The 27,719-nt window shown below is 40.7% G+C and overlaps 1 protein-coding gene across 5 annotated transcripts in view; it reads left to right on the forward strand.

Moving 5' to 3' along the window:
* LOC101689647 (contactin-associated protein-like 3) overlaps nucleotides 1-27,719 on the forward strand; it is a 172,783-nt gene that overhangs the window by 133,244 nt on the left and 11,820 nt on the right. For all 5 annotated transcript variants that reach the window (XM_004739491.3, XM_004739486.3, XM_004739487.3 and 2 more), the window contains 7 exons: nucleotides 5,343-5,470; nucleotides 12,555-12,725; nucleotides 13,643-13,861; nucleotides 16,602-16,841; nucleotides 17,385-17,615; nucleotides 18,833-18,966; nucleotides 19,767-19,854. In XM_004739491.3, the coding sequence (XP_004739548.1) occupies nucleotides 5,343-5,470; nucleotides 12,555-12,725; nucleotides 13,643-13,861; nucleotides 16,602-16,841; nucleotides 17,385-17,615; nucleotides 18,833-18,966; nucleotides 19,767-19,854 (1,211 nt within the window). The remainder of the gene's footprint in view (nucleotides 1-5,342; nucleotides 5,471-12,554; nucleotides 12,726-13,642; nucleotides 13,862-16,601; nucleotides 16,842-17,384; nucleotides 17,616-18,832; nucleotides 18,967-19,766; nucleotides 19,855-27,719) is intronic.

A 27,719-nucleotide genomic window follows, 5' to 3' on the forward strand; every position in this document is an offset into this window, starting at 1 on the left:
GGTCTCAGAAGGCTTCCAAACCCAGAGAGAAGGTGGAAAGGGACCGATCTTCCAGCTAACCCCCCAGGTAGCAAGAAATAACTCCCTGAAAACACACCTCCAAAGACCTGCCCTCACACAGATCCGGAGTTCAAATTTACACGGTCCTTGGATTAAGTTAGTGTGGCCACAGGTCAGCAGTACCATGGCTCATCATGGAAGTATGTGACATTCTTGCTAGAGGCCCGCCCTCCTCGAGAATTCCCACAGATAAAAATCCCACCAAACAGGAGCTCACAATCAGGGCTAAACAGCCCCAGGGGACAGAAGTGGGAGGCAGAAGAAACCACGGAGTAAACAGATGCCCCAAAATCCCAGATCACGGATACCTTAAGAACATCAGATAAAATAAATGTGTGAGCTGTTGGAAAAATAAGGCCTGGGATTGATTGAGAAAGCAACCAGATACTATCAACAAAGGTGATGGCAACTTACAAAAGAACTGAGTGAACATTTAGAAATGAAAATATTCTCATTGAAATTTAAGACTTGTCAGGTCAGATACTAGACACACGGGATCAGAACACTGGTGAAACAGAAAATGAGTGTGGATAAGTGGCAGGGACTCTAGGCCAGGGAGACGGGCATGGGAGGAAAAAAAGGGGGGACAGGGAGGGGAGAACTGGGGTCGGAGTCAAGTTTCAACAGAGGAGACTGGCGATAATTAAGGGCCAACATAGCTAAGAAGTGGCCAGACTTGAGAAAATACTAGGATACCAGGCAGGATAAATAAGAGTAAATTCATCTGTAGAAGCAACATGCTGAAATCAAGGAAGATTAAAGAGAATGTGAAAGGGAGCAGAGGTGACCAGAAGGTGTCAAAGCAAGGACTGTTGTAGCCAGGCAAGACCCCCTCTGTGGATCCAGCAAAGCCTGCAAGTGCCAGCACTCCCCTCACTGTGTAATAGTAAGTACCATAACTGTCCGGTTCCAAGTGTGTCCCCAGCAAGATACAGGGACACCCAGATGGACAGACAGACACAGAAGAAATGCACCACCAGCCGACTCCAGAAGACAAAGTTTCAAGAATGTTTTCAAAATAAACGTGGGTGATCTGGTAAGGAGAGTCCCAGATGCTAGAAGAAACATCAAGGAAAGAGATGTGTAAACTCAGAGGTTAACAGAAACACAAGAGGCAAATATGAGACACCAGTCATGTGTCAGGCATGTACCATACAGAAACAGGAGGGAGCAATCCTGACCAGGAAACAAAATGATTGTGATCACAGAGGACTACAGCCAGGGTTAGAAATAAGAATATGATTGAACTTAGAAACTTGTTTTGTAGAAGTTTGTCAGCATTAAACAGCTCATAGTGCACGCATTAAGATTTCAAGTTTAAGCACTGAAGAATAGAAACAGTGTAATATTCAAATCCAAAGAGGGAAGGAAGGAAAAACAGGATTTTAAGAAAAGTTAATTCAAAAGAAGGTAGGAGAAAAGTTAAAAAGGAAGAGAAAAACAATGAACAACAAAATAACATAAGAATATTATGAGTAATGAGGCACAATAAATGTGACAAAAATAGCCATTTAAATGCAGCTAGGTCATTTTGAATTAAAAATAAGTATATCTTGTTTGTACACCCCAAAATGTTAAAAGCAAAATCCTAAAACAACTTAGCAAGCAAATGTGAACAGAAGTAATTAAAGTTTAAAAGTCTTTTTTTTTTTTTTTTAAAGATTTTATTTATTTGACGGGGGAAAGGGTGCCTATGCCCATAAGTGGGGGGGAAGGGCAGAGGGAGAGGCAGACTCCCTGCTGAGTGGGGAGCCCAGCGACTTGGGGTTCATCAGAGGACCCTGAGATCATTCATGACCTGAGCCAAAGTCAGATGTTCAACCATCTGAGCCACCCAGGCACCCCAAAATTTTGAAGTCTTAATATAGAACGATTAGTATCACCATATCATGATGCTTTTTAATTTTACCAAAAAACCCCTAATAATCCCAAACTTGTATGTTTCTAACAAAAATGACTCAAAATGTAAATAGAAAATAATTGTCTGAATTGAAAGAAGGAAAATAAAAAGCAACCATCGTAAGGAGAGGTTTAGACATACATCTGTTAGCAACTGGTAAATCATGCGGATGACAATTATTAAGGATACAGAATATTTTTATATGAAATCAACGGCTTGATTTGGTAGGCCCTGAAAATTACAGAATATATAATTTTCTCAAGCACACATGGCACATTTTTACAAACTGATTTTCCTAATGTTTCATAAAGCAAAACCCCAAAAAGTTTATAGTAGTTGTTTTGCTATGGACAGTTTCTCTGATTACAGGACATTTAGGTTAGAAGTGAATAGCAGAGGGATGAAAGTATAGGAGGCATTTCAAAGCCACAAATGATTAGAAACAAGGAAATGAAGATGACATTATTCATAGAAAATATGGTTGCCTACCAGAAAATCCCAAGGATAGACAGAAATATTATTGACATTAATGAGAATTTAGTAGGGCTATCCGCTGAATCTTAGAATAACTGAATTCCTACAAAGAGCTTATTTCCATTAGAAAATATCATGAAAACCACTTGCAAAATCAGCATGAAGACGGTAGATCCTGGAAGAAAGATAAAAATATGCAGAACTTTTACGTTTTATTATGAGATGATAAGAAGATGTATTGAAATGGAGATATCACATGACTGCCATGAGTAGGAAAAAATCAGTATTTTCTTGATTCCATTTCATTCCAACGCCAGTCATTTGCTGAGTGTTTGGGATGGTGACGCACTGGGAAGATGCACGTGGGAAAGCAGTGGTCCATGGCGGTCCTGAAGGTGGAAGCAAGGACGGGAGACTGGTCCCCTAGGACTTGGAGCATCAGGGGACCACAGGCTCTGAATGGAGGGCGTTTACTGACAGGATCAGCGAAGGAAACAGCACAGCCCGAGAGCGAGCCCAGGAGCTTTCAAAACAGGGAACTCTGGGCAGCAATGGTTCCATGGTCCCCAGGCTCCCTTTCTCTGGAAGAATTAGGAAATGTGATAGCCAACCCAGTGTTTGTTCCCTGCAGCCTTTCCCAGAACTCAGGAGTCGCGGTGGGCTGTGTTGCACCTGCGAAAAGGTGTTCTGCGAAACAGCCAGCGCTAGAAGCGTCTCTAGAGCGCCAGGAACTGAAGACCAAGAGGAAGTGGCCTTGGAAGTCCCGTCATTGAGTGCTCAGAACCTACGGTGAGAGTCATCACGCCGAGAGAGCAACACTCCCAGCCTTCGGGGAGAAGAGAGAAAGATGGAGAGGCAAGAAAAAACCTGAGATGTAACTAAATTCAGTGATTTCCAATGAGTCTGGTGACCCTGGCAATGAATCTTGTCCTTCATGAAGTATGGGCATTTGGGAATGACCTGTGCTGAGAAAGAATTCTCAGTTCTGAGCTGTTTAATATTTCCTCAGGCTCAGGAAGTTACTTTGCAAACAACAGAATCAAAAAAGAACGTATTATGATATTTGCCTTAACACACACAATTACCTATTATGATTTTCTTTAGGTTTTTTTTGCAGAGCTCTCTGTGCTTTGTCATTGCTAAAAACAATAAAAGTGTAGCTTTTCACTACATTATAAATGTAGCTTTTAAATGGTTCTTTAAAATTCAAGGTTACTCAATGAATAACTAATGAACTTACATTTTCCCTCTAGATGTTCTACCAAAATAGCAATGACAGGAATGAAAATGCTTATTTGTAACATTTCCTGATACTTAACACCAGGAATTAATTTTGATGTATTAGCCCCACATTTATAACAAGCATTTTTTCAGACTGACTTCCCCCATGATCCACGCCACCTTCTGGCTTGTGACTGACCACCTGTCCCGGTCCCAACAAACCAGGTGTTCCATGTTTGGGATGATCTGACTGTGTGCTTCCAAGCACAGAAGTCGCAGGGCCTCACCCTGATAAAGCTCTGGGATTTTGTTCTGTCTGATTTTTGGAAACCATCTGATTCCAAAAAAATTGTTTCTGAACTTCAGGATATTTAATTCAAAGTTTTGATATCTTGCTAATACGCACTGGCAGTCACTTTGTTACATTATTAAAGCAAAATAAAAATGCTAATAATTTTAAACTTCCCAACTCTAAAGAATATTTTTGATACCTCAACAGAATTGGAATGATTAACTATTAAGTGATGCAGGGTCTTTTTGAAGCAAAGCTATTAGACTGAACCATTTGAAATTGCTGGTTGTTTTGACTTGCAAAAATGTCAGTTTCAGATGCTTCCATTTGTATACATCAGAGCTAGTAGGGGCTTTATAATTGTTAGAAACCAAAACTTCCTAGGTTCTACACAGATGCAGGGCACCTGAAGGATAGAGTAGACACACTGCTATTTGTTCTAAATCCAAAGCACATATGTAATTGAAGCAGGATGTAAAAATGTGAGCAGCTCACAAGGTGCAGAAGAATCTTCTTTCTTTGCCCAGAGCGGTGGTTGGTGGCACAGCTAGCTTCCTACCAGGACCTCTGGCTCTAGTCCGGTGTTGGTTACATTGGAACCATGGATATTCTGTCCCAAATATTCACTTATGTGATTTTATTATATTACAATTATATTTTTGTCATTGTTTATAATATCCACTAGATTCCTTGGGGACACTGATGGTGGGTCTTATGCCCATGCCCCCAACATGCAGGACCTGGCAAGGAGTCGCTGTGCACCAAATGTTGGCTGAATGAACGGATAGTGACAGTCACAACGAGCTCTTCCTCTGCATTACCCCACGCATTAATTTTAAGAGCACATTGTATCATACCTTCAGTTTGGTTTAATCAACCTCCTTCTTCTTTCTTTCTTTTTTAATGGATGGCATCAATATGTAAGGAAATGCTTAGGAACCACGATAGGAATTTTAGAAAATTGAGTTAAAAAAGAAAAATCTGGGAACTGAAAACCTAAATCTTTTCAGTTGGGTGGTTTGGTTTTGTTTTTATAATGAAGTCAGGCAGATGTTGTGCGTGTAAGTTTTGCATTTAACCTCACAAGGCGGCCAGATGGGGAAGGGCCACGGGCTGCTTCATTGCAGGGAAACATAACCTCATACTCGCACCGACGGTGATGATTTCAGCCCTGCCCGCTGTTATCTCTATGGTCACACAGACAGACAAGGAGCTCCAATCCTCAGACTTTATTAAGTACGTTACTATGTCAGAGTTCAGAGGAGCCCTTGATTTCCTTATTGTTATGTATTTGCAAATTTAGCTTATCATGTCTTGTGCTGCAGTAAGAGACTATTTGCTCCTTCTTTGGATGTCGTTCAGAATAACGCTAACGTGGTCGTATTTGTTTTGTAGGACCAGCGACACAGTAGTCCTTTCCCATAAGGAGCACCTGCCAGTCACTCAGGTTGTGATGAGAGACACAGGGCGACCACATTCAGAAGCAGCTTATGCACTGGGGCCTCTGCTCTGCTCGGGGGACAGTAAGTAGTGGCAAGAGGAACTGTCTTGACAATGCATGTCAGTGTTTTAGGAGACATGTAGCTGCCTGAGTCCGTAAAAACATTCTCTATGCTAATACTCTACATCTCATTGGGAATGTGTTAACTTACAAAAGAAGTGTATATCAGCGTTCTGCTTGAGAAAAAAATGAGGAATATTGTATTACCTTCGGAGTGTGTGTCCTCTGTGTAGTGTTTGAGTTGGACTATTGCTGTGAATGTTGGTGGGGTGATTTGAAACACTGATCACCCAGTCAGCAAAATCTAGTGATTTGATAATAAATTAATTGGAGTAAGTATTGGCTGAGTGCTGAGATGCCTAAAACTGGTAAGATACTGAGAAACGGGGTGACGGAAGCTATCACGTGCCTGTTTCTTGTCACCCTCTGACAGTTGGCGAACCTCAATGGTCCTAACTGTCCTCACCCCTCCCACTGCATGTGGATTTCTCCGAAGCCTTCCCGCTCCCAAACTAACTGAAATCGAGCGCATCCATTCTACCTTGAACTTACTTCTTTCTAATCCCTTTTGAATATATTCTCTTCAGGCCTTCTCCATCACTCCCTAAAATCTGCCTTTTCCAGGCGTCAGTAAAACTCCGACCCGGCTAAACCTGCACTCTGCTCTCAGGTGGCATCAGACCTGACCTTGGTATCCTGTCCTCATTCACCCTGATTCACGTCTTTGTTCAGCTGCCAGCTTACCTACAAAAGTCTGGGTTTTCCCTCCTTCCTTCCCTGTGTCAGTGGCATTATCCTGTTGTGGTGCCTCCAGCCTGTGTCCTCAGCCCTCCATCTCTCTGCTCTCCAGAGATGAGCTGTTCCCACATTGAGGTCAATGATTCTGCCATCTCTATACCCCAGGCCATCTCCCTGCACTCCCACCCCTGCCACCCAGCTGCTTAGGCTGTACCTCTCTGCCTCAAAAGGCATTTCAGAACAGTTTGTCCAAAAGAAGGAAAAAAAGTATTTCCATGACAACCTTCCCCAACTCAGGGCATGGCAACTCCATGCTTCCTTTTGCTTAGACGGAAAACGTAACAGCCACTCACAACTTCTTTCCTCTCTTAACACACATCAGACTCATCCACAAATACAAACTGTATTGCTTTGAATTTCAAAACCAGATCCAGCGCCCCCCTCCCAGTGGCTTGACTGGCCTGCTTGCAGCTGCTTCTGCCCACTTAGCGGAGACGCTGCAGAACAGCCAAAGGGAAAATTCAGGGCACGTCAGTCCTCTGGCCCAGACTCTCCAGTGGCACTAGTATCAGAGCAGAGACCAAAATACAACGTCTACCAAGGCTGCGGTGGCCAACCCTTCCTGAGGTCGCATAGGAGATGTTGCCATGTGGAGAAATCCTGGCATTTCTGAGCCTTGCCATTCAGAAAAAGGAAGTTTCCTACTTCAGATGACAAAAATATTGAGAGGTGGATAGTCACAGTGTAAAGAACATATGAACATGCCTTGACGGATGATAGTATGAAGAATTGTTCTTCCCACTCATGACCTTAGACATCAGACCACACTCTGTGTCCAGATAGGACAAACTAAGCACGCCCACCTCATCTCTCACATTATTGCCCCTATGAAACCTGGGCAGAATGCCTGGAATAGTTATCTCAGGGCTCTGGGAAGCCAGGAGAGGCAAGGAGGAGAAACCAGAAGGCATCATTTACTTTTCCCTCCAGCATCTGTCAGTCAACCCAGATGTGGGCACTGGGTCACAGACAGAAAGGTTCCAGGAGAAGCCCTTGAGCCCTGGCTAGAGGCCAGAACAGAAAGTTCCTAACTCTCAGGGAATGCAGGAATCCCATTTCCCTCTTTTTCTATCCAGGCAGACCCATGACTATAGCAGCAGAAGCTGCCCAGGGAACGCACAAGAGCCAGGACTTTAGAAGGGGACTTTTGCTCTGCATAGGGTGGCTGTGGTTCAGAGATGGTGGGAAGACTCCTCTTATTTTTGTTTTCTTCCTCCACTCACCCATCGCTTGGCAATGGACCAGGTACAGTTGCATAGGAGAACGTTATAGAGCAGTCTCAGTTGAACCTGTTTTCCAGTTCCGTGACTGACAAGGGAGACCAGGGAACCAGAAAGTACCTGGAAAAGCAGAGGGAGGCAGCCATTCAGGAAAGCATACTATATGTTGTTTATGAAGTCCTGGGATCATCCCAGAGCAACACATGCATGGATCCGGTCCTAATTGTAGACCAAAGAAGTTGAGAACTGAACGGAGAGTCAATAACCCAAGACCCAGGCTGGCCACTGGGTTGTGCACTAGTGAGGCAGAGTTGGGTCATGCTGCAAAGGCTTTGGAAACTGGACTGGCATTAGAGACAGCCCACAGAAGGCAGGTTGCAATGTGTGGCCAGACACTAACTAGGCCAAGAACCTGCAAAAAAACCTAAATAAATTAAAAACAAAAAATAAAATTTGTATATATGTATAGGTGTGTGTGTGTGTGTTGTGTGTGTGTGTGTGTATGAAATCAACATGCTTCACAACATTTAAACAAAGCCCAGAATTTATTAATATAATATTTAAAATTTATAGGAAGTCATCCAAAATTACTTAGCACAAAGAACCAGAAAAGTCTAAGCTGGCTTAGGAAAATATAGTCAACAGATACTAATGCAATTGTGACACAGTGGTTAGAATGAATTGATAAAGAGTTTAAAACAGCTATTACATAAGAACTCTAACAAGTGATCATAAACACTTTTGTAGCAAATAGAAAAAGAACATTTCACCAAAGAAATAGGATATCCAAAGAGCTAAATGAAAACTTTAGAACTGAAAAATATAAAACTGAAATAAAAGATGTCCTGGGTGGACCAAATAGTAGATCTGAGATGAGACAGTCAGTGGCCTTAATGATGGGAATGACTCATCTGATCAAAAGAAAGAATAAAATCTAAAAATGAACAGGGCCTCAGGGAACTCTGAATCAACAACAAAAGATCTAACATTCGTGTAATTAATTGAGCAGACAGAAGAGTGTGCTGAAAAAAAAAATTGGAAAAAAAAAAAAGGCTGAAAATTTTCCAAGTTTGGAAAAAAACAGACTTGAGAAGTTGAATGAACTTGAAACAGGATAAACTCAAATTCACCTCCAGACACATCATTATCAAGCTGCTGAAAACAAAGGCAATGAAGAATGTTTTGAAATCAACCAGAGAGAAGAGTGATGAATCATCTGTAGGTGAACTCCTACTTATATGGCCGTGACTTTCTCATGGGAAATATGGAAGCCAGGAAAGAAGTGGCAAAACATTTCTCAAGGGCTAAAAGTAAAAAATTGTCAATCTGGAATTCCATATTCAGCAAAAACCTCCTTCAGGGACGAAGATAAAGAAATTCTCAGATGAAGGAAAGTTAAAAGCATTCCTTACCAGAAGATACTTTAAAAGACTTTCTAAAGGAAGATTCAGACAGAAGGGAAAAGATATCAGAAGGAAATTTGGGACCTCAGGGGTATAAAATCAGCATGAGAAATGGTAAATATCAGGGTACATATAACAGACTATTCTCCTGTTGAGTTATTTTAAATATACTTGTGGTTGAAAGCAAAAAATACATTATTTTATAGAGCTCTTAGTTTTTACAGATGGCATACATTTGGCAGGAATCAATAAAAGGCACTCAGTAAACTGACAGAATTGTTGGCGAGGTTTTGACATATGAGTCCAAGTGGTTAAAATGTAGATTTTGAGCAGACTCTGAAAAGGTAAGTGTATATATTGTCACTCCTATAATAACCAACCAAGGAACTGCTATAGACAAACAAAAATAGAATACTAAAAAATATTTAACCCCAAAGGAGACAGAAAAGAACAAAAAAGATTAAGAAACAGGAAAAAATAATAAAATGATAAAACTAAATTAAACTTGTCAACATTTATATTTAATATGAATGGTCTAAACAAACCAGTCAAAGGACAGATGGTTATGACTCAGTTATGTACCTTGTACAAGAAACTCACTTTAAATATCATGATATCACAAGTTTAAAAAGAGAGACAGGGAAAGATATACTACACAAACACTAATTGAAAGAAAGCTGGAGTTTCTGTATTAAACTTTTTGCTTGAAAGCATAGAAAATTAATAGATACAAAAAGCGATTAAGAAGACATGAGAATCTTAAATGTGTACACTGATAACTGAGCTTCAAAGTACATTAAGCAACACTGACAGGATGGAAAGGGGAAGTAGACAAGTTCATAATTATAATTAGAGAATTCAGTACTCCTCTCTCATTAATCTTTGGAACTAATGGGGGAAACAAGCAAAGTGTACATAAAATCTAATGTCAACACAAAGCAACCGAATTTAATTGACATTTATGGAACACCCCACCAATAGTAAAATACACATTCTTTTAAATTGCACATGGATATACCATATTCTGTGTCACAAACAAATGAGTGCATATCAAATAAAGCACACAAAAACATTCCTGACATAAATGAATTAAACTAGAAACAAAGAACAAGAGAGTGAGAAAGTCTCCAAACACTTAGAAATTAACCACCAGGGCGCCTGGGTGGCTCAGTTGGTTAAGCAACTGCCTTCGGCTCAGGTCACGGTCCCGGAGTCCTGGGATCGAGTCCCGCATCAGGCTCCCAACTCCATGGGGAGTCTGCTTGTCTCTCTGACCTTCTTGCCTCTCATGCTCTCTCTCACTGTCTCTCTCTCAAATAAATAAATAAAATCTTAAAAAAAAATTGAGAAATTAACCACCAAACTGCTAAATATTAAATGAGTCAAGGAGGTCTCAACAGACATTATAAAATATATTGATCTGAATGAAAAGGAAAATACAGCATATCAAAAATAGTGGGAGGCAGTTATGTCAGTGCTTGGAAAGATAGTAATAGCATTAAATGCTTGCGTTATGAAAGAAAAAGATCTCAACTGAATGATTTAAGCCTTTACCATAAGAAATTAGAAAAAGAAGAAAAAATAATTCAAAATAGCAGAAGGAAGGAAATAATAAAGATAAGAGAAATCAATTAAAAGCAGAGATCCATAAAAACAAAATATTTATAAAAGAACAATAAAATAGATAAATCTCTAGCAAAATTGTTGAGAAATATTACCAATATGAGTAGTAAAAGTTGGAGTATCATTACAGACCCTACAGACATCAATAGGATAATGGCATACCACAAACAACTCAGCACATGTCAGTTCTCCAACATAGTTAAAACAGACAAATTCCTTGAGAAATACTAACTACTAAAACTCACTCAAGATAAACTGAACAATTAGTAGAGACCTAGAAGTATTGACAGAATTGAATTCAGTCAGAGATGACTTCACTGGTGAGTTCCACCAAAGAAGAAATAACACCATGTTTACACAATCTTTTTCAGCAAATAGCAGAGGAAATTCTTTCCAACATTTTATGAGGGCCCAACATTGCCCCGATACCCAAACTAGACAAAGAAAATGCAAAAAAAAAAAAAAAAAAAGAATTAAGAGAGAACTATGCATCATCACAGACACATATGCAAAAATCCTCAACTACATTAGCAAAAAATCCAGGAACATTTAAAGAATAATACACCATCGCCAACTGGTTTACTCAGGACACAAGGCTGACTCAGTGAAGCTGACCCTGGAACAACATGGGTCTGAACTGGGCAGATCCATTTATGTGCAGATATTTTTCAATAGATACAGTACCATGCTGTAGATGTGTTTTCTCTTCCTTGTGATTTTTCTTAATAATATTTTGTTTTCTCCAGCTCACTGTATTGTAAGAATATAGTATATAATACTATAACATGTGAAGTGTGTGTTAATCAAATGTTGGTGCTTCTTGGTAAGGTGTCCAGTCAACCTGTCCAGTAGGCTATTAGTAGTTAAGTTTTTGGAGGGTCCAGAGTTACATGTGAATGTCCAGCTGTGCAAAGGTCAGTGCCCCAAGCCCCTTGTTGTTCAAGGGTTGACCATATTTGGAAATCAATCAATGTCATCTACCATATTAACAGTTTAAGGAAGAAAAATCACACCAGATGCTTTTTTTGCATCAATTGATATGAACACGATTGTTTGAATTACTATGATTATATCATGAACTAACATGATACATTCATATCAGATACCACTCACAATAAAATTCTTAGCAAACTATGAATAACAGGGAACTTCTTGATCCTAATAAAGATTATCTATATACGGACAGCTGGCAGCATGGTTACTTGTGAAAAACTGAACCCTTTCCCTGCAGGAGTGGGCACAAGATAAGGATATTCAATCTCACCGCTTCTTTTCTGTGACATCAGTCGCACTGGACATCCTAGCCAGTGCAGTAACCAAGGAAGGAAGGAAGGGCATCTAGGTTGGAAAGCAGATACACGTGTGATCGGCAGACATGTTTAGAGCAGCTCTGTTTATGAACGACCGAAACTAGAAATCACACTGACTTTCTCCAGTGACAAAGAAATGGTGGCCTGATCCACAATAAGTCATGGCAAAATGAATAAACCTCGAATTCTACTGAGTGAGAGAAGCCAGCCTCAGAAGTTTACCTATAGTGTGATTCCGTTTATATGACACTTGGAAAAGGCACAACTGTAGATCACAATGACCAGGGCTTAGGGGCAGGAGGAGGATGTGACTGTAAGAGAACAGCCTGAGGGAGGAGGGGAGATGGAGCTGTCCTTTATCCTGATTTTGGTGGTGTTTTTACAACCCTATGCGTGTGTAAAAGTTCATCTAACTGTATGTCCCCCCCCAAAGTCAATTTGACTTAATGGTAATCTATAAATAATATTGTCTTCTAAGAAACGTAGGGTATTTCCAGTGATTATCTGTCCACTCAGTTGCAGTCTTGTCCATCTTAATCCTTGAAAGAGTCACTCTCTGGATATTCACATCGTGGCTGTATGTTTGGAAAAACCCCCAGATGAAGGCTCACATAGATAATGAATGCATTTAATAATGGTAAAAATGGCAATAATGGTAAAAAAAATTGCTAGAAATGCAAAATATGGTTGTTATTCTGTTTCCTTGCTATCGTCACTGTCTTTTTTTTTTTTTTTTTTTTTTTTGGAAACAGATTCATTTTGGAATTCCGCTTCCTTCAACACTGAGACCTCATACCTTCACTTCCCTACGTTCCGTGGAGAGCTCAGTGCTGACGTGTCTTTCTTTTTTAAGACGACAGCGCCTTCTGGGGTGTTTGTAGAGAACCTGGGGATCACAGACTTCATCAGGCTAGAGCTGCACAGTGAGTAGCCCTTTGGGCAAAGCCACCAGGCCTCAGTATATAGCAATAATCCTTCTGGGAACCTAATTCTCAAAGTACTGCTATGCTTTCTTCATCACTTGTATTCCTTTAGTACATACTAGAGTTCTAATACCTTTTTTAAAAAAGATTTATTTATTTGAGAGAGAGAGAGAGCAGGGTTGGGAGGGGGGAAGAGGGAGACAGAGTCTTAAGCAGACTCCACACTGAGCATGGAGCCCAGTGCAGGGCTTGATCCCATGATCCTGAGATCACAACCTGAGCTCACACCAAGAGTCGGACGCTTAACCAACCTTACCACCCAGGAGCGCCTAAAGCTCCATTATTTTAAATCCTTATTTTTAATAGAGAGGAAAACAGTGATTCACAAAACACACACAGTCTGTCCAATTCTGTGCTGCCCTAACTGTGTGTGCAATAAGGATCTTTTAAACGAAACTGGTCCGATAACTACTCCCTAAATTGCAGAATCATTTCATGTAATTGACTCGCTACATTGTTCACGCATGTATGCAAAGCTCGGTTCCTTACTTCAAAATTTCATGGAGGACTTTTTAAATAAAGCACATGAGGATTCCACCCACTTTGAAATAAATTCACTGATATATAAGAAGGCAGGTCACACGCCAGTTTCCCTCTGGTGGGGAAAGATCTCTACTCCTTAAGGATTAGCAATATGAGCATTCTCTGAGGAGGAATAGGGTAAAATGGCTTTGTTTTTCTTCCCTCAGGACACACATTTCTGTTGCCCTCCTAGCCAGCTCAGAATGACATTGGTCGGCAGCAGTGTCACCGTCCGCTTTCATAAGGAGCGTGTTGTGGTGCTGCCCTCCTGTCTCTCGAGACCGAATTTCCTCCCTGCAGAATGAGCCGAGCTACTCTCCTTTCTGTGTTTGCAGCTCCTGCAGAAGTGACCTTTTCCTTCGATGTGGGGAATGGGCGATGTGAGGTCACAGTGCGATCTCCTACTCCCTTTAATGACAACCGGTGGCACCACGTGAGGGCCGAGAGGAACGTGAAGGAGGCGACCCTTCAAGTGGACCAGCTCCCCAGCAAGACGCAAGCCGCACCCGCGGACGGCCATGCCCGCCTGCAGCTCAACAGCCAGCTCTTCGTGGGTGAGTGTGGCTGCCCTCTGGCTGGGCCATGCTGGTGGACATAGAAGTCGCGAGCCATCCAGCCATGATGGCACCAGGTGCACGCGGCTCCTGTCGGTACCGGGGACCAAGAGCTCCAGCAAGAGTCGGGCTCTCTTTCCACAGATGTTTTTTTTTTTTAATTTTTTTTAATTTATTTTTTTATTTTTTATTTTTTATAAACATATATTTTTATCCCCAGGGGTACGGGTCTGTGAATCACCAGGTTTACACACTTCACAGCACTCACCAAAGCACATACCCTCCCCAATGTCCATAATCCCACCCCCTTCTCCCAAACCCCCTCCCCCCAGCAATCCTCAGTTTGTTTTGTGAGATTAAGAGTCACTTATGGTTTGTCTCCCTCCCAATCCCATCTTGTTTCATTGATTCTTCTCTTACCCACTTAAGCCCCCATGTTGCATCACCACTTCCTCATATCAGGGAGATCACATGATAGTTGTCTTTCTCTGCTTGACTTATTTCGCTAAGCATGATACGCTCTAGTTCCATCCATGTTGTCGCAAATGGCAAGATTTCATTTCTTTTGATGGCTGCATAGTATTCCATTGTGTATATATACCACATCTTCTTGATCCATTCATCTGTTGATGGAACCACAGATGTTTGTTAATACAGTTTCCATAGTGTGTTGTTCAGGATCATGGTTTCTATAGATTTCCCAGGTCACAGATGAGATAATGGAGGTCCAGAGAGAGAGCGAGTGACATAGTCTAGAAACTGAAATAGAAGAGAAACCCAGTCCTCAGTGGGTGGATTCCCAGGCTGGACCTCAACAGTATTGATGACCTGTGTTTGCTTTAGTGACTTCTTATCAATGCTATTTATAAAACGGTTAACAAATTTCATCCAGAACTCCCAGCTTCACTTCCCAGTGCAGTCGGAGAAGCTGTCGTGTGACTGTCCCTGAGTTCTCCTGTGTCCCCTCTAACACAGACCGAAGGAGGACTCACATGGCTGTGTCTCCCTCCTCTGCTGTCCGGTCCTTGCAGACACCGGGTTCAGAACTGGGCTGGCTCCATTCTCGCTGCCGGTGCTTCAGGGATGAAAGCTCTGGGTAGTGGAAGTCTTCTGTTTCATTTACTCACTTATATTTTTTTTAAGACTATTTTCTTTTTCTCAAAGGGAGAGATAAGTTTTGCTACATTACTTTTCAGACAACTCTATTCTAATTTGGAAAGCAAGCAAACCAATGAGGTAGCTCTTCCTTAGTCATTTCTTATGTGTTTTCAAGTAAATAAGGAGCTGGTCCAATTAGGAACTAATCTAAATCACAGATTAGCCCGCAGTCTGCTTTACAGAGGACACTTACAGCTTCTGGGGGCTGTGCAATGCAGGGAGGTGTGTGTGTGTGTGTGTGTGTGTGTGTGCACGCACGCACGCACACACACACAACCCATGATGCAGAAAACTCCAAGGCTTCACGTCAAGTCATCAAACTGTGACACAAATTAAACAATTCTGTTTTCTGATTCGTAATCCCGAGGATCAAGGAATGGAATTTCTAGGAACAAAGTTGGCATGAACACCTACCCGGAATTGATATCCTCACAGAAACAAGGTTTCCAGAGTGTGAGGAGTTTGTGGAAAATGCTGATCTATGTGCCCCAGGCCCACCGAGTCAGAATCCCTAGGAATGATTCCCAACTCTGTTTTAGCAAGTGCTCCAGGTGACCCCCGCGCCCCCAGATTTGAGATTAGGCTTGTGTGAGGCATGATAGAAAGAGAGAGAGCTACTCAGTGTTTAGTGACTGTTACCCTCCTGACCTCAGAGGTGGCAGGCTGGAGCGAGGCAGGCCTGAGCCTGGGTATCATTATTTAAAAAAAAATTTTTTTTAAGATTTTATTTATTTATTTGACACAGAGAGAGAGAGAGAGAGATCACAAGTAGGCTAGAGGCAGGTGGATGTGGGGAAGCAGGCCCCTGTGAGCAGAGAGCTTGACGTGGGCGTCGATCTCATGGCCCTAGGATCATGACGTGAGCTGAAGGCAGAGGCTTAACGCACTGAGCCACCCAGGTGCCCCAAGCCTGGGTTTTAATGTCAACACTACTTTGTTTCTTTGCCCACTCCTCAATTCCTTTTTCATGGCATTGTTAATGGGAGCATTTCTAAGAAAGGATTGTATTACATATATAATTTGTTATTATATGTAATATATGTATTATATATAACAAATATGTAACAAAATATGTATGACAAATGCATATACAAATTATAATATATATTACATATTAACTCTCTACAATGTATATACATTGCATGTTACAAATTTGTAATATATATTGTATTGCAAAGATTTTCAAGTATCTAACTTTATGGTGCCCAGCACAGTTTATACACTTAAGAAGGAGAAAAAAACTTTATACATTTTAAAAAGAGAGATTTTTTTAAATGAAGGATTAAAAATGTACAAATCAACATAAAAATGTACAACTCTTTCTAAATAGAACTTGAAGACGTACTTTTTAGAGTAAATATTTACCAAGCTCAACTCCAAAAATATTTCCATCTATGGTTTATTCGATATCGTTTGATGATTCTTAGTATGTGGTCACAGCCTAGGTTTTCAAAATCATGTGTGTTTGTAAAGCTTCCGGCGGGTCCCTTTTCTGATGCGATTGGTCAGCCAGCACGATTGGACGTGCGGTGGAAATGCCACCAAGAACCCCAGGGCACGGCTGTAGTTGTTTCCCTTGTAGGTGGGACGGCCACCAGACAGAGAGGCTTCCTGGGGTGCATTCGGTCACTGCGGTTGAACGGCCTGGCCCTGGACCTGGAAGAAAGGGCCACGATGACTCCAGGCGTGGACCCAGGCTGCCCGGGACACTGCAGCAGCTACGGACACCTGTGTCACAACGGAGGGAGATGTAGGGAGAGACCCAGGGGTATCACCTGCGACTGTGCCGTCTCTGCGTATGACGGGCCATTCTGCAAGAGCGGTGAGTGTACCCTGGGCAGGACGGGGAGAAGGAGGCACCTCATTTGGCTGTTTGCCTCGTGTTTCTGGCATTTGACCCTTTCTCTATGAAAAGATAAGGCAGTTCTCTCTGATCAGCTAAAGGAGAGTTGTTTCTCTCCCAAATTTGTCCATTTATGATTCTGCTCTTGAGAAGCTCATGATGACTTCTGTTGGATTCAGCATCATTCATGTGACAATGAGATGGACAATAACTCTAAGTATATGTTCACACTTGGCATTTAATGCTGTGTAACTCTGAGATGAAGCATTTTGTGGGCCATAATAAAATATTGTTAGTAAGTTCAACATCATGCGAATATACACGGGGATAAGTTATCTTTTTATCCATACTTGACTATCTTTTTAATCTGAAATATTTCTAAATTAAAAATAAAACAGCAAAGTGTGACATTCTTGTTTTCTGTCTTGAGAGACTAAGGGTTAGAGATGGTGTGTAAATACACATAGAAAAGAGCCTTGCCTTGACTTCGTGCTAACATAACAAAAATGAGTGTCATTCCAGAGATTTCTGCGTATTTTGGAACTGGCTCGTCGGTTATCTACGACTTTCAGGAACATTCTAACTACACCGCCAGCAAGAACTCAAGCTCCTTTGCAGCTTTACTTCATGAGGGTTTGACGCTGGCTGGAGAAGTGGCCACGCTGAGCTTCCGGACCACAGGGATGCCCAGCTTACTCCTCTACGTGAGCTCCTTCTACGAGGAGTACCTGTCCGTGATCCTCACCCCCAACGGTGAGTGTCAAGACTATAAGAACAAGGAGGCTGAATTAGAAAATAAGGACCACAATGAGGGGGACCCATTAGGTGTTTAACTACGAGAAGGAAACACAATTTCATGGCTTGCCATGCTTGTTACACTAGTTCATGATAACCCTCAAGTTTATCACTAAAGTTCACATTTCCATGATTACATTTAAGATACATTTCCCCCATGGAAATTTGATAATTTTAGGTATTTGATGTGTCTCTAGGTTTCTTGCTATTCTGGGAAGTCTTTCCTTCTGTACGTGAATAAATTAGTTCTGCAATTCACTTTGAAACAAGATAGCTCACTTTGTACATGGAAAATATTTCCTCCTCCTTCTCAGCAAAGTAAAGAAGTATATTAAACTATCTAAAATCCACTATTCCTACACATCACATGCACAGGATTGATCTTTACTCATCGGTGGCTGGGAAGCCATTCATGGCAATATCTACATATGAAGAAAAGTGGGATGAGAGGTACCCAACTCATGGCCACCAAGTCTTTCCAAGACTGTTGCAAATGGAGCATTAGCCCAAGCTGTAACCTCGCTTCACAGAGCGGAAGGACAGAGACCTACTTTCTGGAAGATCTGCTCCAGGCAGTACGGGGTTATGGGGCAGTGGGCATCCCTGTGAAGGACATCAGGAGATTTAGATGTCATAGCAAATCATTGGTCTTTCTTCTGTTTCTTGATTATGGCAGAAACATTAGAAAAAAAATTCTAGTTGTGCAAAAAAAAAAAAAAAATGCAAATGCCAGCAATACATTAAAATGCATTAAAATAAGTCACATTAAAAGAAGTGATGCTTATAGAAACTGAATGTTAATGCAATATTACTTGAGGTTTTACCATTAAATGCTATGAATCCCACATGAATAATTAACTTTGAGCCTAACTCCGAGTTCCCATATGCTTAACTTAGAATTTTTTTCCTTTTGTTAAGGAAAATGGAAGAACTTGGGAAAAGACCATTTGGGCTTGACTTTTAAAATAGTGTAATCAGATTCCGAATTCAGCCCTGGAATAGCACATAAATGATCCCTCTTCCAGGAAAAGAGACACACAGTGTCCTTAAGCAAATGCTCAATAAAGTCAAATTATAGGAAATAAACAAAAACAAAGTGTGCTTTAGAACATGTATTGGTGGTTTTTATAAAATTCCATTTTAGTTAAAAATTTCATTTTTTTGATCTTGTTTAGGAAGTTTGCAGATCCGGTATAAGCTGGACAGGCACCAAGAACCTGATATTTTTAACTTTGGTTTTAAAAATTTCGCTGATGGGCAGCTTCACCAGGTGACGATTCACAGAGAAGCGGCAGTGGTCTTTGTGGAGGTAAGGGATAGATTCACAGCAGCAAGAGTAACCAAGCTTGTGGCATTCAGTGTATGACCTCCAGCAAGGCTTTGAGAATAAATCCTAGTAAAAGAGATGCACGTTCAGCAGTCTTCCCAGAAAGTCCTGGGGACAGAAAACGTAGTCAAAGTGTTTTCTTTAGCAGTGTCATTTGTTTGTTTAGCAAGAGGCTGAAAGGGTTCCTGTTAATATCTGACCACAAAAATGCCAAGGTGTCCTCCTCCATAGGGGAATGTTGCCCAGTTTTTCCCAGCGATTACTGGAGACGTTCTAACGAGAATAAGAGCCTACTTCCATCTGACTACAAAAGAGCAAAGGTGGCAGAAATGTAAACACAAGGGGAAAAGCAAGATTTTGCTGAAAGCGGGAATACATTTTTTAAAAGCCTCCATGTTTCAATTATTCATTGTCACTGGGTTTTGAAGAATAACCTTTATATATTGACTCTGTGCCAGTAATACGTTTTGTGGCTTGTGTTACTGATTTCTGTTTGAAATAAGCAAAAGCTTTAAGGTTTGAAATAGCTTATTGCATTTCTTTGTGGATCATACCAATTACGGATCCCTAAACCATGAAGACAAATAAAGGGAAAAGAATAGGCAATGGGTGGTGTGAAATCCGAGGTATTAAAAAAATTGCTATGAAACCGTTTCATCTTTGTGACAGCCGAACCTATGGCTCGTTTTTACTGTTTTCCTTGGTCTCCCTCAGACCCCCATTCTCTTATCACCAAAATTACTCGCCATTTTGATGTTTGCTTCTTGTGGAATATTTAATAGGTTGACCAGAGTGCAAGGAGCCAAGTCGTCCTGTCATCAGGGACAGAATTCAATGCTGTCAAATCCCTTATGCTGGGGACAATTTTAGGTAAGTCTCAGAAAGAGCATCGTCCCCCCCACCCCCCACCCCCAACCCCCGACATGGATCAGAAGTGTCAGGTTGCAAACACGGGAAGGGTTCATGAGGCTGAAAGAAGCTCCTTGTCGTATTCATGGTTTCCCAGCAAGTGACAATCAAGGTAGAAGCAGCCCTTTTGTCCAAGTGTGCCTGTAATCACCAGTGAGGGCTGTCTGCTAGGTGAGCCACAGTGACCCCTGAGAAGTGTCTCCACAGGTGCTTACTCGCTTGGGAATCAAACAGAATGAAACTTGGTATTTTTATAACAATTGAGGAAAGGCAAAATCAAAGCAGGTGTCATGTTCACAAATTGTATATTAATCGGCGGTCAAATGCAGAAATCACCCAACAGTAAATAGAGATTTATATTTACGAGAAGAAGGGACTTTCATTTTCTTTGAGCAAGTGAGTACGTGTTGAGTGGTAGGCTGGGCCCTGCTCTGAAATGTGTTCAGTGCTCCCAGCTACCCTTGGAAGGTCAGGTTCTGAAGACCCCGTTTTTAGGGCTGTGAGTTATTCTCCATAAAAGTAGCAGAGTAAAAGCATACCAGACTGCTTAAGCATCAAATTATTTAGGCCTTTGTTTTCCCTCTTGTCACCAAGAGTTAAATTGAAATAAAAATAAAGTTTGGAAGGTATTTTTTTCTTTTGATTGTTTATATTGTAAACTGTATGTGCTCTTGATATTTAAAGCTATTTGGGAGAAATCCTCTTGTGGTCTTGGGTAGAATTCCTGCTCTGGTACGTGATACTCATCTGGCTGTGTTTAGTCCGAGATAATTCATGGACTCTTTACTACCTTTTCAACCATTTGTACCTTGATTCTTTGATCATTTATTCCATCCCTGACACAGAAAACATCCTACAGATGCTGGAGATTTAGAGACAGCCCATAAGCACATGTTCAAAATAGGGTGAGAAGCACAGTAACTATTAAAACAGTGACATTTTTCTAAAAGATGATGGACAATATAAAATTATGAGTTCTTGAAATGCAGATGCATATCGTTTAGATGGTAGAGGGGACGGGAAGCTTTGTGTTGGTCCTGGGAGTTACATGTGCAGGTTAAGCCAGTGAAGCAGGGTCTCGGGGTTCTTTGCTGTGAAAACATAGTCTTGGCATCATGTAATGGACACCAACTTTGGGCCAAAGTGGTCCTGCTTTCTAACTGTGCTTTAGGTGGATAAACAGTCAGGCCCCATGGTGTGTTGGCAGAAAGGCTTTGCTGTGGCTCGCTGTTCCTGCCCCCTCCGCACATGCAGAGTGGGTCTCCAGCAGCTGCTGCAGAAATGCAGAGGAGCACAGTTGTTCCCCTAGAGCGCTGGGAGAAGTCTATAGCTCATCCAGCCAATGGGAGAGGGAGTGGAACAGCTCAGTCTCTAATGTATGACTTCAGGTGTGTTTTCTAGGCATTTCTGGACATCCATGTTTTTGTGATATGAGTAGATTTTTAAAATTCTTTTTAAAAAAGTTTTTATTTAAATTCTAGTTGGCTGACATACAGTGTAATATTAATTTCAGGTATAGAATTTAGTGATTCATCAGTTAGATACAACACCCAGTAAGTTTTTTTTTTTTTTTAATTCTACTTAGAACAGTGGCAAAAAAAAAAAAAAAAGTTGAGGTTTGTCTGAGTGGCTCAGTCATTAACCATCAGCCTTTGGCTCAGGTCATGATCCCAAGGTCCTGGGATCGAGCCCCGCATTGGACTCTCGGCTCAGTGGGAAGCTGGCTTCTCCCTTTCCTACTCCCCCTGCTTGTGTTCTGTCTCCCACTGTTTCTCTGTCAAATAAATTTAAAAACCAAAACCAAAACCAAACCAAACCAAATCAAACAAAAACAGTGACATAGTATAGAAAAACCACAAGAACTGGGAAAACAATGGAAAGAGATAAGGTTCTTCTCTGGCTTTGACCCATGAAAATAACAGTATACAATTAGCGGGAAGAGGTTTTGAAGTTCCTAAAAAGTCAAAGCCTTTTTGAGTTTCACAGGACAGTGGGATGGAGCCCCATCCTTGGCTGTCAGCTGAATAGTGTAAATTTTCATACAATCCAAATGGAAAAGAATTTTTAATATCCAAGTGGAAAAGAATTTACTCCCTTTTTATGTGCTGTTGAGCTCCACTCTCTGGCCTGACAGTTATCATTCATGGCTTGAACAGAGTGAGGAGTAGATCATCTTAAGGGTGTGCAAGCCTCAGAGCTCAGCTTGCTTACATGCAGGTGTGGTCTGTGAGTGCAGGGATGTCCTGGCCTGCCCCCAGCAGAATCATCCCTCCTTTGTTGCTGGGGCAGGTGTCTGTGGCCACTCTTCCCAGCCAGGAGGACAGATCGGATCAAGGAACAAAAGGAACACACCGCACACAAGTGCCTACCCTCAGTGACTCTGGCTCTGACAGGAGAGATGAGGCAGGTTCAGAGGTGACTGTGGCACCAGGTAGGAAGTTGCCAACAGGAAGTGTGAAATTGACAAACATTTTTAAAGACAATTTAGCTTTGGATGTATTATCTGTAAAATGATAGGTCATGGATTATGGAAACTGATTTAATAACTAAACTGCCTTATTTAAAGGGAATTACTTTAATAAAAAGGAGAATAATACATTTTATCATATACATTTTTATATTCCTGCAAGTTCATATGCAGAGAGCAGTAGCACGGAATCAAAGATGTTAATGTTTCTATTCAAGAATGGTCTAGTCAAAAAGCATCTCTCTCAGGCTGTAGAAATTAAAGTTGAAATTCAGCAATGAAGTTTATTGCCTGAAGCAACTGAGTCTAATAAAATTATAAATATTCATCTCATCTGTACCTAGAGGTACACATCTTGATCTAAGGCTAATAAAACTTTTCCTGTTTTGCGTAACTTTATTTCAGGATAACTTCTACTTAGCAGTTAGTAACTATGAGAAGATGACTATTTTGTGTTCAGATTTGGGAAATAGAAGCTGAGCTTCCTTTTGTAAACTTGCAGTAAAATAGACCAACAGACTGGCTAGTGAAGACCATTCATTTTCCAAAGACGGCTGTCCTCCGCTTATTTTTGGTGAGCTCCCTCGACTCAACAACCTGTCCATTCAGTAAAAAAGCTCTGAGGGTTCCTGATGTGCACTTGTACTTTCCTGGGCATTTTGAATCCTAGAAACAAGACATATTGTACCTGCCCTCAAAGTGCTGTCAGGACAATAGGGAACATGAAGAATAAAGGAGTGTTCATGACGGATCTCCTTTATCATCATTATTATTTACCCTAATACGCACTGGGGGGAGCAGTTCAGGGTCATCTTCTAGATTAACAGGCTGCTCTTGCTCTTCCCACTCTTCAGTAGTCTTATTAACGACGACTACTCAGGTCAAGTGCTCCCGGTTACTATAAAATAATTTTAGTAAAATCCTAGTTTAAGTGAAGATTGTTAGGCTTCTAATTTTCTGTCCAGTCTTGACTCGGATGTGGCCTGTAACCCTGAAGTATGAGAGCTTTAAAATACAACAACCCAGTAAGGTGTCCTGGCATTTTCACTAGGTTTTATCTCTCTTAAGACTTTTGTGTAAATGGTATTCTGTGGATTTTGTCTTTTTTGCATTAAAAAGCAGCAACAGCAAATATCCCCAAAATACCAAAACAAAAACCTGTTTTGAAGGGTGCAGAGTAAAGATGTGCCTTTCTCTTTCCTCCTGGGAAAGAGTACAATATGTTGAAGGTAGTTCAAGTCAGTACTGTCATACGGATAAACCTTAGTGGGGAAAAGAAACCCACTGAAGGATCTTGTGTTGAAATGGAACTCCATATATGAGAATTGGGTTATAAATAATGTAGGAGTCACTTACTGATGCCCTCATGGACAGACTACAGTTCAGATATTAAAAGCTCCATTGACTTCTGTGATGTATGTTTTGTCTTTGCTGTGCTCTGCCTAAGAATTTATCTCATTTGGGAGGAAAGTCATAGGGTGGAAGACACCAAAAGTTTATATTATTTCAGCAATATGAATACAAATGCAAAGATCCTAAACAAAATACTACCAAATCTAATCCAGTAACATAAACAAATTGTTATACACTACCAGATAAGATTTATCCTAGGAATTTAAGTTTGGGTAAGCAGATAAAAACAATCAATGTAAAACAGCATATTAATAGAATAAAGGACAAAAACCACATGGTTGCCTCAATAGACACAGAAAAAGCATTTGAAAAGAATCCACTGTGCTTTCATAAAAAAATAAAACCAAAAAACAAAGTAGGAATAGAAAGAAACCTCCTCGCATGAAAAAAGACATCTACAAAAACTCCATGCCTGACATCACACTTAATGGAAAATAATGGAAATCTTTCCCTAAGATCAGGAATAAGATAAGGATGTCTACTCTCACCACCTTCCTTCAGGATTGTAGTACAGGTTTGAGTGAGGGCTACAAAGTAAGAAACAGAGTAAAAAGTATCCAGAATAAAAAGGAAGAAGTAAAACTATCTCTATTTGTAGAGAATGTGATCTTGTAAGGAATCCATGAAAAAAGCCAATGGAGATAGTACACAGTTGGAGCAAGGATATAAGATCAACATACAGAAATTTATTGTATTTTTATATTAGCAATGCATAATACAAAAATGAAATGAAGACCAAAATGTAAATCCCACTTAAAGTAGCATCAGAAAGAATAAAATACCTTGGAATAACTTGAACAGAAGAGGTGTGAGACACATACGCTGGAAACTATGAAGCACTGCTGGAAGGAATTTGGAAGATTCACACAAATGGAAAGACATCCATGTTCATGGACCAGAAGTGTTAACGTTGCTAAGATGGTGGTGCTCCCCAAATTGATCTACAGGTTCAATCCGATTCTGATCCAAGTCCAAGTGGCAAGTTGATCCCAAATGCATATGGAAATGCGAGGGACTGCAATTAGCTGAAATGATCTTGAAAAGAAGAGTGAAGCTAGAGTTCTTGCCCATATTTTAAGACTTGGTACAAAGCCATGGTGTCAGAACTGTGTGCTGTTGGCATGAGGACAAACATATTGACCAACAAAGTAGATTGAGAGTTGAGAAGTCAAACTATTTATCGTCAGTTGACATTAGACATGGTTGCCATGCCCATCCAGTGGAGGAAGACTAGTGTCTTAAACAGATGAGACAGAACCAACAGGTTAAAAAAGTGACGTTGACCCTACCTCACACCATCTAGAAAAATTAACTCGAAATGAATGATACTCCTCCATGTAGGAGCTGCATTTATAACACTTAGACCAAACTATGGTTGTGCATTTTTGTGACCTTGGCTTAGGCACTGGTTTCTTAGAGAAGGCTTCTCAAAAGCCTTGGGTTAGATCATCGTTTATTGAAAGCACAAGCAGAAAGAAGAAAATAGATAAGTCAGACTTCCTCAAAATTAGAACCTTAGTAATTCAAAAGATACTACTAAAGAAGTAAAAAGGCAATCTACAAAATGAGGATAAACATTCACAAGTCGGGCATCTCATAAGAAATTTTTTTTGACAAATAACATTTTATTTATTTATTTTTTATTTCTTTTCAGTGTACCAGAATTCATTGTTTATGCACCACACCCAGTGCTCCATGCAATATATGCCCTCCCTAATACCCACCACCAGCTGACCCAACCTCCCACCCCCACCCCTCCAAAACCCTCAGTTTGTTTTTCAGAGTCCACAGTCTCTCCTGGTTCATCTCCCCCTCTGATTTCCCCCAACTCCCTTCTCTCCATCTCCCCAAGTCCTTATGCTCCACAAATAGGTGAAACCATATGATAATTGACTCTCTCTGCTTGACTTATTTCACTCAGCATAATCTCTTCCAGTCCCATCCATGTTGCTACAAAAGTTGGGTATTCCTCCTTTCTGATGGAGGCATAATACTCCATAGTGTATATGGACCACATCTTCCTTACCCATTTGTCCATTGAAGGGCATCTTGGTTCTTTCCACAGTTTGGCGACCGTGGCCATTGCTGCTATAAACATTGGGGTACAGATAGCCCTTCTTTTCACTCCATCTATATCTTTGGGGTAAATACCCAGTAGTGCAATTGCAGGGTCATAGGGAAGCTCTATTTTTAATTTCTTAAGGAATCTCCACACTGTTTTCCAAAGTGGCTGCACCAACTTGCATTCCCACCAACAGTGTAAGAGGGTTCCCCTTTCTCCACATCCTCTCCAACACATGGTGTTTACTGTCTTGTTAATTTTGGCTATTCTAACTGGTGTAAGGTGGTCTCTCAATGTGGTTTTGATTTGAATCTCCCTGATAGCTAATGATGATGAACATTTTTTCATATGTCTGTTAGCCTTTTGTATGTTTTCTTTGGAGAAGTGTCTGTTCTTATCTTCTGCTCATTTTTTGACATGATTATCTGTTCTGTGTGTGTTGAGTTTGAGGAGTTCTTTATAAATCTTGGATATCAACCTTTTGTCTGTACTGTCATTTGCATATATCTTCTCCCATTCCATGTGTTGCCTCTTTGTTTTGTTGACTATATTTCCTTTGCTGTGCAGAAGTTTTGATCTTGATGAAGTCCCATAAATTCATTTTCGGTTTCCTTTGCCTTTGGAGACATATTTTGAAAGAAGTTGCTGTGGCTGATATCGAAGAGGTTACTGCCTATGTTCTCCTCTAGGATTCTGATGGATTCCTGTGTCACAGATCTTTTATCCATTTCAAGTTTATCTTTGTGTATGGTGTAAGAGAACAGTCGAGTTTCATTTTTCTACATATAGCTGTCCAATTGTCCCAGCACCATTTATTGAAGAGACTGTATTTTTTCCACTGTATATTTTTTCCTGCTTTGTTGAAGATTTTTTGACCATAAAGGTTAGAGTCCATCTCTGGGCTCTCTACTCTGCTCCACTAATCTTTGTGCCTGTTTTTATGCCAGTGCCATGCTGTCTTGGTGATCACAGCTTTGTAGTAAACCTTGAAATCAGGCAACATTATGCCCCCAGTTTTGTTTTTCTTTTTCAACATTTCCTTAACAGTTCAGGGTCCCTTCTGATTCCATATAAATTTTAGGATTGTTTGCTCCACCTTCACAAGAAATTTTGTTCAGAGTATATACAGAGCTTTTACAACCAAACAAAAAGACAAATGACCCAATTTAAAAATGGGCAAAAGATCTGGTTAAAGGCCGAAATCAAAGACATGAAGAAGATTTACCAAAGACCAATATGAAAAGACACTCAAGATCATTAGCCGGCAAGGGAATGCAAATCTAAACCACAAGATATCACTAAAAAACCGTAGCAAGTGGAGGAGGTGGAGAAATTTGAGTGCTTGTGCATTGGTGATAGAAATGTAAAATGTGTGGCCACTGTGGAAAAAACAATTTGGCAGTTTATCTGGAAGTTGAACATGGAGTTACCATATGACCACTCCTAGGTATATACCCAAGACAACTGAAAACATATGTCCAGACATGAAAGGTATGCGCAAATCCCCATAGCTGTGTTCTCCACTAATAACCCAACGTGGGAATAACCCCAGTGGCTATCAACTAAGTGATACAGTGTTAGGTTTTGTGACAGTGTTTCACCGTATGCCACAAACAAAAGTGAAATATTGGCCATAAAATGTAATGAAGTAGCAACACAGGCTACAAATGGGTGAAAACATGATACTAAATAAATGAGGATAAATACTGACTTATTTATGACTTATGAGGATAAATGAGGATAAATATTGACTTATTTATGACTTATGTATGACTTATTTTGTATGAAATGTCATTACATGAAGAGTCTGTATTATGTACTAAGGACTAGTGCTTCAGGAAGTGCCTACTGGCATTGCTTGCTCTGGGCACATCAGGCACCATA

Source organism: Mustela putorius, unplaced genomic scaffold (assembly GCF_011764305.1).
Source record: "Mustela putorius furo isolate JIRA1106 unplaced genomic scaffold, ASM1176430v1.1 tig00003845_pilon_pilon_pilon, whole genome shotgun sequence".
Lineage (NCBI taxonomy): Eukaryota > Metazoa > Chordata > Mammalia > Carnivora > Mustelidae > Mustela > Mustela putorius.